Source organism: Hemiscyllium ocellatum, chromosome 14 (genome assembly GCF_020745735.1).
Source record: "Hemiscyllium ocellatum isolate sHemOce1 chromosome 14, sHemOce1.pat.X.cur, whole genome shotgun sequence".
In the NCBI taxonomy this organism is placed as follows: Eukaryota; Metazoa; Chordata; class Chondrichthyes; order Orectolobiformes; family Hemiscylliidae; genus Hemiscyllium; species Hemiscyllium ocellatum.
Window position 1 is genome coordinate 46357519 of NC_083414.1, and position 16453 is coordinate 46373971.

The window sequence follows — 16453 nt, forward strand, 5'->3', positions numbered from 1 at the left end:
GGACCAGCCATATAATTAAGTGGCTAAAAAGGCAGTCAGAGATTAGGAATTCTGCAGTGAGTAAGCCACCTCCTGTCTCCTAAAGCATGTCTACCATCTATAATGCACAAATCCAGATTGTGATGGAACACTCACCACTTGCTTGGATGTCCCTATGCCCCTGCAGACATTAAACAGCTCAACACCATCTTCTCAAGGGTTACCATGAATGTGTAAGAATTACCTGCCTTTCTAGTGACACACAAGACACAAAAACAAGTTTAAAAAATATACACCTGAATCTCTATTTCAAGAGTGGTTCATTTAATATGCTATATCTGATAGTTAAAAAAAAAGCAATCTTATTTGCACTTGCACAAGTGTTTAAAAACAGTGATTGATTCAACAGTAATCTTTTGATACATTTATAAATTCAACTTATACAAGTACATATTGTCATAGCTCATCATGATATTGTGTAAACGGCCATTTTGGATGCTGTATTACTTTCTGTGCCGCAGACATCACAAGACGCATAAATTCAGTTACGTCAAAGGAGTAGTTGGTAAACTTAGGATGATCTCCAAGGGTTGGGTGATGACCCTAAATGAATGAAATTGGAAAGAAAGGTAACAAATTATGAAATTAAAAAAAATTGAAATTCAAGTTGTGCAATTATCGAGACAACGACCTTCTTCACTTTAGATATCAGACAATGACAATAATTTATCGTCACTTTTTACTCCCTGTATACTGTGATAGAGTGGAACACTTCAAAAGATCTCTTCAGCAGGTTTTGCCTCATGCAATCATGTGGTTATTCCAGTTGAACAGACGAAGAAAGATGGCAACAGCCATCCAATCAATTTGGGAGGTGAGAAAAGATTAATAGAGAATATTTTCTCTTGTGCACAGTTAGAGACATTGTTTCCTGTAAACTGACACTGGTTTGTTTCAATAGTATAATAAAATAGTGTAGAAAATTCCCCTTGCTGGAGCTATAGAAAAAAAGTTGAAAAAAACTGTGAGAATGAAAAAAAAATCTCAACATCAGTAACCAGTTTCCATTTTACCCATAAGGCTTAAATGTCGATTCCAGAATCTTGCTATTGAGCAGCAACTAGCTTATTTTCATGAATTTGCATTTCCTTATATGTCCAAGTCGCTACATTTATATGCAATTTCCAATTTTCCTCTCTTTCCCTGAGAAACTATATGTCACAAATTCCCAACTTGTAAACCAGAATAGGCTGTAGCTTGTCAATTGCCAGTCCCTGCCATCGTACAAAACATTGCCCAACAGAGCATCCTTGCACGCACCATGGACACTTGGACAGCCAAATCACCACATCATTAAGCCTACTCTTGATTCAATTCTCAAACCACTTCAGACCATTAGAACTTCACTTTAGATGTCAGGGACAGCCAAACTCACGTGCACAGGGACACATCTCATGCATCAAAACAGGAGATATCTTATGATTTTTTTTAGCTTAATTTTCTTACACTCATTCATTTTGTGCTCAATTGCAGGCTGCCAGGCTTGATGTCATATGTTGCTTTTTAACCCACAGGGAGTGGCAGGCAGCTGGTCACATTGCAAAGCACTGAACAGTCAACAAATTTGACACATTTCTATGTGGCGCTATGCTACTTCAATTTCAGGTAGTCCGTGACGCCCTGGTCAGGTCCATGCCCCCCAACAACCCACCCTCCCATCTTGGCACCCTTCCCTGCCACCGCAGGAACTGCAAAACCTGTGCCCATACCTCCTCCCTCACCTCTATCCAAGGCCTCAAAGGAGCCTTCCACATCCATCAAAGTTTCACCTGCACATCCACCAATGTAATTTATTGTATCCGTTGCTCCCGATGCGGTCTCCTCTACATTAGGGAGACTGGATGCCTCCATGCAGAGCACTTCAGGGAACAACTCCGGGACACCTGCACCAATCAACCACACCGCCCTGTGGCCCAACATTTCAACTCCCCCTCCGCCGAGGTACAGGTCCTGGGCCTCCTCCACTGCCGCTCCATCACCACCCGACGCCTGGAGGAAGAACGCCTCATCTTCCGCCTCGGAACACTTCAACCCCAGGGCATCAATGTGGACTTTACCAGTTTCCTCATTTCCCCTCTCCCCCCCCACCCCCCTTACCTCAGTTCCAACCTTCCAGCTCAGTACTGTCCTCATGACCTAGCCTACCCACCAATCTCCCTTCCCACCTATCCACTCCACCCTCCCCTCTGACCTATCACCTCCATCCCCAGCTCCCTCCACCTATCGTACTCTTTGCTACCTTCTCCCCAGCCACACACCCCCCCACACCCCCCCCCCCTCCATATATCTCTCCACCCTGGAGGCTCCCTGCCTCTATTCCTGATGAAGGGCTTGTGCCCGAAACATCAATTTTCCTGCTCCTCGGATGCTGCCTGACCTGCTGTGCTTTTCCAGCACCACTCTGATCTAAACTCTGATCTCTACTTCAATTTCATACCTACAGCATGTGTCAACAGCTCGCGTGGCAAACACACTGTCTGCATTCCAAGCAAATTATCATGTCTGGAAGTCAAATAGGATTTGAGAGGGACTACAGTCAGTCAGGGGGCTCATCCGATTCCAGTCCAGTCATGTGTTTGGTCCTCCCACAGTCCGGGGAACCATGACCTTGTAGTCTGAGGTCTGAGCCATGATAAGTCCTGCAAACTAAGTGTAACCAGTCTGGGAAATACATATACTGCAGACTGGGTATTGTGAAGATAGGAGTCTGAGGGCTGAGCTATTTTCAGTTGGAGCTGTCCTATCAAGTCAGTCTTGAGGGGGTAGCTGGGGCACGTAGCGTAATACTGGTCATGGGCTTATTGATGGGGTTGGGAGGGGTGGAGTGAGAAACTTGAATCTTGAAATGGAGTTCTTTGGACTGGATTGCTGAGGGAATGATCACAGTAAAAGGAGGCAATTCAAAATGGAAGAGTGTAATATCGAAGTATAGGAGGTCCCAAAGGTGTGGGGAGAGATGAGATTTCAAAGATCATTGTCACTCTGGCCTCACTGTAGCTCCAAAAGTGCATGGCAATCTGCAAAGCCAAGGGCTTTGGGTCTAAACTGTAGACATTAAGAAGGGTAAAATGGGAATGTGGAGTGGCTGAAAGGCAGGTGGGAAATCATCCTGCAACTCAGGAGGGCCTGTAAGTCACTCACAGGTGTATCTTCAATCCAAAGACAACTGCATAATGATACAAAATGCTCTCACACAGAATAGGAGGTGTAAGATATTGCTTGTCATCAGGATGGAATGAGTGAGAGCTGTTGAACTATATGCATTAGTGAGTGTTGTAATCCAAGATACTTAGTGAAATGTGTGTGCAATAGCAGAGTTATGGTAAGAGGTGGCTACATGAATGTAAATTATCAAAGAGAAGATGGTGGCACTTATCCTTGTGGTGCGGAGATGATCATGAGCCTTTATTCTGTTCAGCTTTATGTTTGTTCTTACTCATATTGCCCAAGGCTGCTATCTCAGTCCAGGCTAACTGAGTCTGCCAGCATGGTCTCCTTTTTCAGGCAACAGGATAAAGCACTACCAACCTCTACCACTCTGTCCAGCAACACCTCCCCAGGTCCTTGTGGACAAACCAGGGTACCAGCTTCCCTTTCTGGGCTATATTGTCAGTTATAATTGTCGAGCAAAATAGTGTGAGGACCAGATGCTGGCTTGCATTACCTGCAGTGCTGTGCAGCTGGGATTAAAATTATAGTGCCAGCTGTGTGAACATTTAGAAGGTCCCAACAGTGGTGAGCAATTCTTGCAGTGTGCTTCCATGATATAGATACAGTGGAGCCCAGATGCATAATTAATGCCGTAAAGATCATAAGATTGCATGAGAAAAAAAATCATTGAGCCACATTGGACCAGAAGCCACATATCTCACTTGACAAAACACCAGCTTGAAATGGGAAAACTTCAGTTCATTTATTTTCTTAACTGTCCCATATAGAAAAGTAGCAGGGTTTGTCTCTTTGGTTCACTATGAATTTAGTTGATAAATTTAGTGAAGATTATTTATTTATTTCTGTTTTATAGTATATTAGATTAGATTACCTACAGTGTGGAAACAGGCCCTTCGGCCCAACAAGTCCACACCGACCCTCCGAACAGAAACCCACCCTCCTATATTTACCCCTGACTAATCCATCTAACACTACGGGCAATTTAGCATGGCCAATTCACCTGACCTGCACATCTTTGGACTGTGGGAGGAAACCGGAGCACCCAGAGGAAACCCAGGTAGACACGGGGAGAACGTGCAAACTCCACAATGACAGTTGCCCGAAGCGGAAACTGAACCCGGGCCCCTGGCGCTATAAGCCACCATGGTCTCATGAGGTCAATTTATTGAATATAATTTGAAGCCTTGGCCATATACCACAAATAACAAGTAAATTAATACCAACCTTATCCTGAGATATTACTTTGTCGCTTTTTTCCCAAGTCATATAATTAACTCCTCGGAGTCGAGCCAAATCAAAATAGCAGCGTTCATCTTCGCAGTTATATCTAAAAAATAATTTGCATTAATGTAACACAATCGAATCTCAAAAGTGTTTCGTAATCAATTTATACACTTTCAAGTGCAGTCACATTGCAGTCATAAAGGTAGTTAGATCCCGTGTCGTGAGATTATTTTTGGTGATTATTGAGGGAGGAACATTGGTCAGCATATCAATGAACTCTAATTGGGTGACTTTTTTTTTAAAGCATCCATTTGTCATGCCAGAATAGGCAGAAACTCAATTGGACTTGTCACATAAACACAGTGGCTACAAGCCACTCACCATTCTGATTTGGAAATATACTGCTGGGTCAAAATCCTGGAATTCCCTCCCTAACAACATTGTGGGTTAACCCACAGCATTTGGACTGCAAAGGTTCAAGAAAGCAGCTCACCAACACCTTCTCAAGGGCTACTAGGAACAGGCAACAAAAAGGTCAGAGGCTGTAATACCATGGTGAGTAACTCACCTCCTGACTCCTCAAAGCACACTCAAAGGCTCTCCACCAGCTACAAGGCACAAGTCAGGACTGTGATGGAATACACATCACTTGCCTCAATGGGTGCAGCTCTAACAATATTCAAGCAGCTTGACACCATCCAGGGCAAAGCAGCCCACTTGATTGGCACCATATCCCCAAGCATCCACTCTCTCCACCACCAATGCTCAGTAGCAGTAGCGTGCACCATGTACAGAATACACCGCAGAAATTCACCAAAGATCCTGAGACAGCACCTTTCAAATCCACAACCACGACCATCTAGAAGGACAAGGGAAGTAGATATATGGGAACCCCACCACCTGTAAGTTCCCCTCCAAGCCACTTAGCATCCTGACTTGGAAATATATCGCCTTTCTTTCATTGTTGCTGGGTCAAACTTCTGGAATTCCCTTCCTAACTGCATTGTGGGTTAACCAACAGCACATTGACTATCATGGTTGAAGAAAGCAGCTCATCACCACCTTCTCATAGACAACTAGGGTCGGGTAATAAAAATGTTGGCCGGCCACCCAGTAATGTCTATGTCCCGCAAGTGAATTAAAAACAAAGACAAAGTCTTGGTTTAAATAGCTCCTCCTTAGATAGTACCTTGAAAATGCAGCACTCCTGCTGCACTGCATGAAATATTAACCAAGACTTGGTGCCCAAGACCTACTGTGTGACTTGAGTCCACCACCTAAAGGTAATCAAGCCGCTCAAACTGAAACTTTGGCAACGTGCCACATATTTACTGTTATGCATGTGTTACAGTCTACTGATCAAGAAAGAAAATCCACAACACTGTTCCACATGGTTTGATTGCAGATGTTCAGCATTATTCTAAATAGCATTTACATAGTAAAAAGGCATAGAATAAAAATGTTGGAACTATTCCTTCACACAAAAAAAATCCCCCAACAAAAAAATGATAATCACTGATCATCATATTGCAATTTTTGAACTTGAAATACACACTACTGCTTTAGTTTATATTTTTGGTTTACTTATCCCATTCATATTTATGTATGGCAGATGGAAAACAAGAAGGGAATCATTTCTCAGGTCAATGGCAAATACTATTTTTGGGCACATTGTAGGTACCATAGAAATGACAGTTGCACTCCTAATTTTCTTGCCTACTACAGGGAAGTCTTTTGTACCTCTGTGTACAATTTTTATACAGATACATCTTTTGCAAATGTAGACCAAAATTCTTCAATGCAAGTTTCTATTTGAAATAAATGACCAAATGTTATTATACTCAGTGAGCAAAAGTAAGTGGATGTCAGGGTCAATGCCTGATCTCTGCTGAGTTTAATGAGCTCAATGAAGATTGCAGTTAGGATGCTACCAGAGTATTGAATTGGTCATAGGAAAGCCTTTGCTTTTGGTCCCTATCATCAGCTGTAACATGCAGGAAAATGTTCTCATTTGTAAGTTCATGCTTAATTGCCAGGCAACATACGGTTAAATAAAATTCGGCTATTAACTGCCAGGCCCAGGTGAGTTCATTGTCAATTTGTTTTATTTAGTTCTATGGTCCTGGAAGTTCTGAAATTTTTGTTACTTATATTTACATGATGAATCTGAACACCACAAACTGTTACTATCTGCAGTAGGTATGTCTAATTAATGGTCACACAAATTTAAACATTAAATGTAGATCCCAAGGTTCCATGGTATGCGTTAATGAGAATAGCATAACAAAAAGCTTGGACACCTCTTGTATAAGTACATGCCTGAAGTACGCACGAGGTGAGAAGAGCTGCTGGTACTCAGATACATGGCAACAAACATCAATGTGTTCAAGGAAGGCACAAAAAAGACAGGAAAGGAGTTTTTTCTTGTTATAATGTGAAATGACAGTTGCAGTTAACACCTGACAGATATCCAAGACTGGGAAAACCTAATCTGACTGTGTAATATATCACTCACCTGCTTTACTATAATTCTTTAAAACAGTTCAATTTTTAAACACTTACATCAATAGGAGGTTGGTACAGCCAGTTTAAAAAGTAGCACACAACGTAAATTATACAGACTATAAAAACACACCAAAATTTGACTGCAGCATAAATGTTTAAAAGGATATATTTTCAAAAATGAAATACATACAATTCAAAAACGACAGCCCAGTCTGGTAGAAAAAGCAGATGAGTCAGTCCAGCTCCATGTATGGAGATAAAAATGTCTGAATTGTGTGTTATTTTTAGTTGCTCCAGAAACCTGATGTCCCTGAGAGAAACAAAAGATGTGATGTAAAGACTACATTTTAATTAACAGTGGCAACTAAAAGACCATTTAGTCTGTTTCACCATCTCACAATCTTTCACCTTTTCTTGATGCAGTGAGGCAATGAAAAGATTTAGATACTACTTGACACAAAAAAAATCATTTGTGTAATTTTAGTAGTTAAATCGTCAGATACTACCCATTACTAGTCAATATGAAAGTCTTTGCAAATTTAATTTTAAACATCATAAAGTAAGCTATGGATGTTATTCAGCACATTTTCTATAATGGTTTACCATTTAGCTTCAAAGCAATTTACCGTTCTGATTTTGCTTGGGCTTGTGTGAAACAAGTACTTAGGTCAGTGTCTTGTTCAATAATTTCAATATACTTTCAAATTTTTCAGGGTGCATGCTTGTTCAAAAGATTAAAGGTGAATGGAATGATAAAGAAGATACAATATTTGGTGTGAAATTGCACTTGCAAAGTCAAGTTAGTCTAAAGAAAACATTACACATTTTATCTGAGATTCTGATTGAAAAACTAATCATGATTTCTGGACAGTTAGCATTGCAAGACTTTTTTGAAGGATGAAATCATAAAGTATAATACAATGAAATAAAATGCAATACAATTTGATGCTGTAATCATAAACAGCTGTCACAATACACTCCAAACAATTTATTGCTCTGTGGCAATTTCATGTTGTATTTTTTTTTAATTCAACAAGTTGATTTTACAAAACAAGGTATGGAATAGTTTTTTAATACATTGCAACTTTTAAAATTGGCTCTTTTAAATTATGCAAACAATAAATTTTGAAAATACAATGTGGTGCATGGACATTGCAACCCTGGGCAGCCATTGCTCCCCAAACCTTGAATTCCTCGCCATCAAATGTCGCCCCCTTCTAACTACCATGGGAATTTACCACTGCTATACTAACTGCTGTGCACATACCGCCACAAGCAAGGGTTGAGGAAGCTCTGGATGTGCTGTACTGCACCACGAACACCCTGAGGCCCTGTTTATTGTAACTAGATTGGCTTGATTAAAGTCACCTATGAAGGTGTTGCCCAAAGGCCACCAGAACATTACCGGCCCCACCAGGGCCCGAACATTTTAGACCACTGCTACACCACTGTGAAAGATGCCTACCACTCCATCCCCTGCCCTCATTTCAGAAACTCTGACCACAATGCCCTATTTTTTTCTCCCAGTTTGCAGGCAAAAACTCAAGCAGGAGACCCCTTCGTGGACACAAGTCCAGTGCTGGTCAGAGGAGGCAGAGGATCAACTCTGGTGCTGTCTGGAATCGGCTGATTGGACCATGGTCAAACAGTCCGCAGGTACCTTGGACGGGTACACCACCACTGTCACAAACTTTATCAGCAAGTGTGTGGAGGACTGTATACTGAGGAAATCAATCTGGGTATTCCCCAACAGGAAACCCTGGATCAATCAGGATGTACAGAACCTGCTAAAAACCAGGTGTGAGGCCTTCAGATTAGGAGACCCACTCAAATATAAGGAATCCAAGTATGACCTTCATAGAGCCATTAAGACAGCTTAGGACCAATACTGATCCAAACTAGAGACCCAGACAGACACCCGGCGACTATGGCAAGGACTGAATGACATCACAGCTTCTAAAAGGTGACAGTGCAAGATAGCAGACAATGACACATCCCTCCCAGATCATCTCAACGCCTTCTATGCTTGCTTTGAGCAGAACTTTGGCGGACAGGTAACACCTATTCCAATAAGTCCTGACGAATCTATCCTAACAGTCACTGCATCAGAGATCAGATCAGGTTTCCTTCGTGTGAATCCAAGGAAAGCGATGGGACGAGACGGAGTACCAGGCCGTGCACTCAGAGCAAGTGCAGACCAACTGGCAAAGGTCTTCTTGGACATCTTCAACCCCTCCCGCTGTCCTGCCCATTTCAAGAGGCCCAACATCATCCCTGTGTCGAAGGCTCATGCAGCACGTCTCAAAGACTACCGCCCTTACTTCAGTGATCATGAAGTGCTTTGAAAGGCTGGTCATTGCATGAATCAACTTCAGTCTCCCCACTACTCTTGACCTACTCCAATTTGCCTATCGGACCAACAGATCCATGTCAGATGCCATATCACTTGCCCTTCACTCTTTTATAGAATATCTTGACACCAAGAACAGCTAGGAGAAAGTGAGGACTGCAGATGCTGGAGATCAGAGCTGAAAATGTGTTGCTGGAAAAGCGCAGCAGGTCAGGCAGCATCCAAGGAGCAGGAGAGTCAACGCTTTGGGCATGAGCCCTTAAGAATCCTACTCATTGACTACAGTTCAGCCTTCAACACTTTTATCCCCTGGAGACTGATTATTAAACTTAGTGATCTCGGACTAAGCCCCACTCTCTGCAACTGGATCCTCAGTTTCCTGAACCACAGGCCACAGTCAGGAAAGACTGGGTACAATATTTCATCCTCAACTCTGGAGCCCCCCCCCCCAGGGGTGCGTACTCAGCCCCCTACTGTACTCGCTGCATATTCATGACTATGTCGCTAAATGCCACTGATAAATTTGCTGATGACACCACCATAGTCAGACAAATCTCAGATGGCGACGAAACAGACTACAAACGGATGACCTGGAAAAATGGTGCACTGAGAACAACCTAGCTCTCAATGCCGGCAAAACCAAGGAACTCATTATTGACTTTTGGCGGGATGTTACTCATGCCCCCCAAAACATTAACAGCACACAGGTGGAACGAGTGGAGAGTGTCAAGCTCCTGGGAATGGTCATCAATAACAAGCTTGGACTCTTCATGTGGACGCGCTGATTACAAAGACTCACCACATCTCTTCTTCAGGCAACTGAGGAAATTTGGAATGACGGCGAATACCCTTACCAACTTTTAAAGGTGTGCCATCAAGAGCATTTTGTCTGGATGCATCACTACATGGTATGGCAACTGTACAATTCAAGATCGGAGACTGTTATAGAGAGTGATGAACTCAGCCTGGACAATTACAAAGGCCAATCTCCCATCTACAGAATCCATCTACCAGAACTGCTGTCTAGGAAAGGCCGCCAACATTCTCAAAGATCTATCCCACCCTGGCAATGCTTTTCTACAACCTCTACCACTGGGGAGAAGGTACAGAAGTCTGAACACTCGCACCAGCCAGTTTCAAAACAGTTTCTACCATACTGTCATTAGAATACAGAATGGACTAATAAACTCTCAGCATTCGCCTGCACCTGTGTTTGGTTTTGCCGCTGTTTATTTACTTACTTACTTACCTATGCTAGTTAACTCTGTGATCTGCCTGTATTGCTCGCAAGACAAAGCTTTTCACTGTGCCTCGGTACACGTGACAATAAATTCAATTCAATTCAATTCAAATATTAAATGATACTGCACACCATTTTTGGATGTAACATAGTTTTCTAGATAGATATTTTACCAGTAAAGTTATTCTATGCAACAAAACCTACATGTTGTAATTTATCTGCAACATTGACCAACTGACCAGACACAATGCATTCTTGACTGCCTTGCTCACATGCTCATGTTTCAGAGCAATAGTACAACTGTGCCACCAGTGGAAACAAGGAAGTTTACTATTTGCAAAGCCCTTCCCAGAACAATAAAGGAGGATTGCCTATACCTATCCCGCCATCCTCTCCCACCCCCACAAGAGACAGGATAATATTGATAGGGAGAAAAGGGAAGACCTAACTAAAGCAATGGCAATTATGTGATATGTTAGCCCTAGCATTTCCAAAGTAAGCCTTAACTCTAGCAGCAGTGAGAGAGGAGGAAGAACAAAAGTGGGAGAGGCATATGGGGTTGGGTTGCTCAAAGAGCCAACCCTGAGATTTATTCAGATGCACGTCAGGAAAAAGTTAGGTGAAATTGCCTTGGAAGTACGACAGTGGTTGAGAATGCTGTGGAAAAGACAAATGGAAAACTCGTTTGTGCGCGAGTCAATGTCGGTGTTTAGCCTCTGCATTCAGAAAGTTGGTGAAGATGAACGTGTGTGAAGTGCGTCTGATATTAATTTGCTGCAACTTAGAAGATTGTACGTTAACATTGAGGGTTTAGGCCATTATAACTTGCCTTGTTTGGTAGCAGTGGAATTTCTAGTGTGCATCAGGGTTGTACAGATTTCGGACAATTCTGTCAGTGAGGCAGAACAGTGGATGAAGGGGTTCACTCATAAAAACAGGTGAATGAAAACATTGTAGCTGTTCACCTTGGGAAGATAACATGCCATTGTTGACAGGATGACTAATTTACTGCAGAAAGGATAGCATTAACAAAAAGGACAGAATAATGCAGAAATGTAGGACAGGTCAGAAAGTTGGGAAAGTGGAGTTCCTGAAAGTATATTGTTCAGTCAGATGGAAAAAAGAGGGAGGTGGATGAGAGATGATTGAAGCAGACACATGGTGAAGTTGAGCCATAAAGAGAGCTGATATTGATGCCACCTAATGGACTTTGCAGTCACAGTGAGTCAGGATTAGAGTAGTACTTGAAAAGAACAGCAGGTCAGGCAACATCCAAGGAACAGGAAAATTAACATTTCGGGCAAAAGCCCAATGATTTCTGATGAAGGGATTTTGCCCAAAATGTCAAGTTTCCTGCTTCTCGGATGCTGCCTGACCTGCTGTGTTTTTCCAGCACTACTCTAATCTTGACTCTAATCTTCAGCCTCTGCAGTCCTCACTTTCGCCTTGTCACAATATGAGACCAGGGCAGACCGTCTATTATGTGACAAAATCATTCGTGATTTCAAAGAAAAATTATAGCACAAAAAAAAGGGATCAGTTGTGCTCTGCAACCAACTGGGGATAAATGGGACCACATTAACAGACAGCAAGGCTTGGAAATGATAGAAAAGGAATCTGTAGTGCTATTCATTTCTGAGAAACTAGAAAAGGCAGTTGTTGGGATGGTGAAACTGACAGAAAGGCAAGTGTTACGTGTTTGTTTTCCCGATTAGTGAAGATGTGGGTTTTGATGAGACAGAAGATAATAAGTTGTTGCTGCCTTCCGAAGAATAGAGACTTATTCAGCTCTACCGAAAGAGAAGGATTCGAGGAACCTGGAATGAAATTAAGACCCAGTACCATAGGTTATGGGCTACAAACATAGGGGACACAAAGAAACTAGTACAGAATATGCACCAGTGACCAGCTGTGAATTTGTAAGTGTGTGGTGAAACAATTTCTTTGTTCTGTTTCCAGAATGACAGAAAGAAACAGACTGGTCAAGCAAGCATGAGTTGTCTGGGTTGGAGGCCAGTGGAAACATCCCTTGAAAATGATTTAACCTCTTGTGGTCTGTTTCATATATGGTTGTAAAGCAATTTGCTGTTTAATGTTTTGACAAGATTTCTTTCTGTTTTCCTTTCCTTAAGAGTATGTGCTATGTTGTGATTGTATGGAACAAACTGACTTTTTTCTGTACGTTAAGATGATACATATTTGAAATGTGAATTACAGTTTGGATTGGGGAGGGTATATTTTAAATATTTAGCAAATATTTATAATGAATTCTGCATTTGAATGAACAGATCGTGGGGATCTGTAATTTTCCTTTGAAATCATGAATGATTTTGTCACATAATACATGGTCTGCCCTGGTCTCATATTGTGACAAGGCGAAAGTGAGGACTGCAGATACTGGAGATTAAAGCCAAGATGAGAGTAGTGCTGGAAAAGCACAGCAGGTCAGACAGCATCCAAGGAGCAGAAAAATTGACATTTCGCGCAAAAACCCTTCATCAGGAATCATTCCTAATTAAGGGCTTTTGCCTGAAACGTTGATTTTAAATGTTGCTAATTGGAATTCAGAAACAAACATTTGAGGTAATTTAAATTCCAAAGGGGAAAAGAAAACAACTGAACAGTTTGGAGAGATGTGACAATTAATCCAAAATCATGCAATTAAGCTACAGCACTGGGGAATCTGCCTAGATTTAAAGATTCAAGCAACTGAATAAGAATGACAGTGTGACTTTAAAGCTGAGTCACATTGCCACAATTGCAGATGAAGTTCGAGTTATTTCTAAATTCCAGTCTTCCACGCCAAAGTTACAGAAGAAGCAATTCAGACATGGTGAACTTCCAAGAAACATCGTAACTCAGGGAGCCTTGAGGCACACAGATTGCAGATTTGAATCGATTGCTGTGTGTGGCTAAACAATATGCACTTCATATAAAACTGGCCTGAACTTTGTTTGGTCCCAGGTAATGGTTTTAAAATCTAGTTTAAGCCAGGTCACAGAATCTGTAGCAGTAGCCAAACCCCCCAAAGGGGGGAGAAAAGCAAATTAATGTCTACACGGATATTACGTCTGCCTTTGGTGGAATGCACGAATACGTTATCAGTTGGAGTAGGTGAATATACACATTATCTCATGGAGAGGTTATACCAACAGTAAAAGATAATTTGATCATCAAAAGAACTGCAGAAAGTTGCAGTAATCAAGACTAAGGTTCACGGATCATTGTCCCAGATATACAAGAGGATCAGAAAATGATTACGTCCAACTGATAAAACCAGGTTTAGCATTTCGTTGAAAATGACCTCTTAAGCTTCTGGTAACGTTGATGTTTGCACATGTAGGAATGGAGGAGGAAAGCTTATGCCCAAAACGTCGATTCTCCTGCTCCTTGGATGCTGCCTGACGTGCTGCGCTTTTCCAGCAACACATTTTTCAGCTCTGATCTCCAGCATCTGCAGTCCTCACTTTTTCCCATGGAGGGGGGGAACGGCTGGTGTAAACACTCGACATGAATCAAGGAATATGAAAACAAATAATAAGGACAAACCGATGTCAACTGACATCAGCCGACAGGACCATGTGAACCGCAGTATTGATGTGTCTACCGACCATAACCACAGAAGGAATCAAGTCATTTGGTCACAGAAGCCTTGTTCTATAAGAACTCAATCAATGTCTCTTATGATAGGCATGTGGAACAGTAAATGTCATGATTATCAAACTGGTATAACTGAGGACTAGCTCAGGGCAGTTGGGAAAGGGAAAGAACAGTGCCTGAGGTTACAAAATGCTGCAATGAAGATTTCTTCTATACATGGAGTGGTATTGTATAAATCTAGCATCGGTATCCTCCAATGTAGATTAAGTTTCATAATCCCTTATATAGCTGTATGCAGTTACTTGCTTCGGATTAAGTATTTTTCAAATTATTTGTAGTCAAATTATCCAACCAATGAGAGTGCTCACTATACAATCTGTTCAGTATTTGCAGCCTGAACAAGAGAAGCTGCTAAATTTCATTAAAGGTACATGAGCACATGGGTTAGCTGTGTATGCCACCAGGGTCACTGATCTGATTTCTAGGACTGGTAGGGAATTAACATTTCATGACTGACTTAGTTTTGCTCTAATCGGACAAAGTATATTCCTTGATTAATCTAATACTATGTTATTCTGCATAACGGTATTCAATGTAGATTTTAATACTTTACTCTGCTTACCTTCACTTGACAAAGAAATATATAAAGGAATTGTGAACCTCTCCCTAATGTTGCAGAGGTATAGCTACAAGGCTAAGGAGCCCTGCTTAATCTATTTCAATTATAGGTGTCCAGCCCCCCAAGGTTGAAGGTGACAGAGTTGTCACTCCTCCAGCTCATCAGGCCTCAACAAGAAATCATGATTATAGCTGCCTTTCTGTACTGGGTTGTTTTAAGTTGTTTTAGAAGTGAAGCAATTGACAAAAGGCAGTACCTGCTCACACCCACAGCCAAGGGCAGTTGTGCACAGCACAATACCCGCTAGATAAGAAACAGGAACAGGGGAGCATGAGTCGGCCATCTGGCCCATCCAGGAGAAAGTGAGGACTACAGATGCTGGAGATCAGAGTCAAAAGTGTGGTGCTGAAAAAGCACAGCAGGTCAGGCAGCATCCGAGGAACAGAAGATTCTCCTGCTCCTTGGATGTTGCCTGACCTGTTGTGCTTTTCTCGACATCTGGCCCAGCCAGCCTACTCCATGATTCAATAAGATCACGGCTGATTTTTTTCCTGGACTCAGCACCACTGTCCTACCTGCTTACCATAACCCTTAATTTCTTTACTGTTTAAAAATCTGTTTTTGTCTTAAAAACATTCAATGATGTAGCCTCAACTGCTTCAGTGGGCAGGAAATTCCACAGATGCACAACCCTTCAGGTGAAGAAGTTTCTCCTAACTCAGTCCTAAATCTGCTCCCCCTTATTTTGAGGCTACGTCCCTAGTTCTAGTTTTATTTGTTCTGCTTCTATCTTATCTATTCTCTTGATAATTTTATATGTTTGGAAATTTATATTAGGAAATATCACCTAAAAGTTTGATGCAATAAAACTGCACTGCACGTGCACAGAGAAAAAGTGTGACACTGAAATAGGGTTCGGGGGGATAGTTAAAAAAACTCTTTCCAAACATTCAAACACCACACAGAGAACATCATTTAACAAGGACTCTGAGATAAGCAAATGATCAGTGAGTATCTGACTGAATGGGAACCTGGTCAATTAAGTGTTATTTGAGGCACCTCAAGAATATTAATCATTGAGTCCTGACTGTAAATGGCTACCTTTGCCCTAACAAAGGCATAAAGAACATTTGAAATCATCATCTTAGCAAAATGTCATAAAGTGATATTAAACAGGCAGTCGGGAAGAGGGTGGGCCATTGGATAATGGACCCAGTCAGGAGATCGTGGAAGAGGACATCAATCAACATCTGTCACCCTTAACAGGCAATTAGAAATCAAATGTTCTTTAAACCAATTAGCAATATGCCTAACTTAACCTGGAGAAATCAGAATGCAATGATCCTCCTGTGGCTTGGAAAAAATTAATAAGCAGTAGTTTTCAGTGACCAATCTACACATCAACTTTGAAAGTGAAGTTATCTTGCTGTCCAATCAGAAGCAGAAGCCGCTGAGGGTTCTAGAGAGAGACCAGAGATGAAGTATTGACATGTGCCTTAAGCTGAACCAGAAAGCAAGAGCCGTTTTACAACGGAAAAGTCACTGCCCTTCTTCAGTAGGTATTATTCATAACTTACGTAAAGGTTTCAGAGTTACTACAGCAGGCTGCCTCCTGTTGCGTTATTGGTTAAAGTTTCAAATGAAGAAAATAATGTTGGGATTTCAATTTATATTAAAACTTAGATTATAACCTGGAATTTAAAGA

The 16453-nt window shown here is 41.6% G+C and overlaps 1 protein-coding gene across 1 annotated transcript in view; it reads right to left on the reverse strand.

The window, feature by feature from the left end:
* Window positions 1-318: 318 nt before the first annotated feature.
* eogt (EGF domain-specific O-linked N-acetylglucosamine (GlcNAc) transferase) overlaps window positions 319-16453 on the reverse strand; it is a 65361-nt gene continuing 49226 nt past the window's right edge. Inside the window, exons 15-17 of the mRNA XM_060835207.1 lie at window positions 7130-7249; window positions 4435-4537; window positions 319-582 (exon numbers count right to left, since the gene is read on the reverse strand). Of these exons, the coding sequence (XP_060691190.1) occupies window positions 436-582; window positions 4435-4537; window positions 7130-7249 (370 nt within the window). The 3' untranslated portion in view covers window positions 319-435. The remainder of the gene's footprint in view (window positions 583-4434; window positions 4538-7129; window positions 7250-16453) is intronic.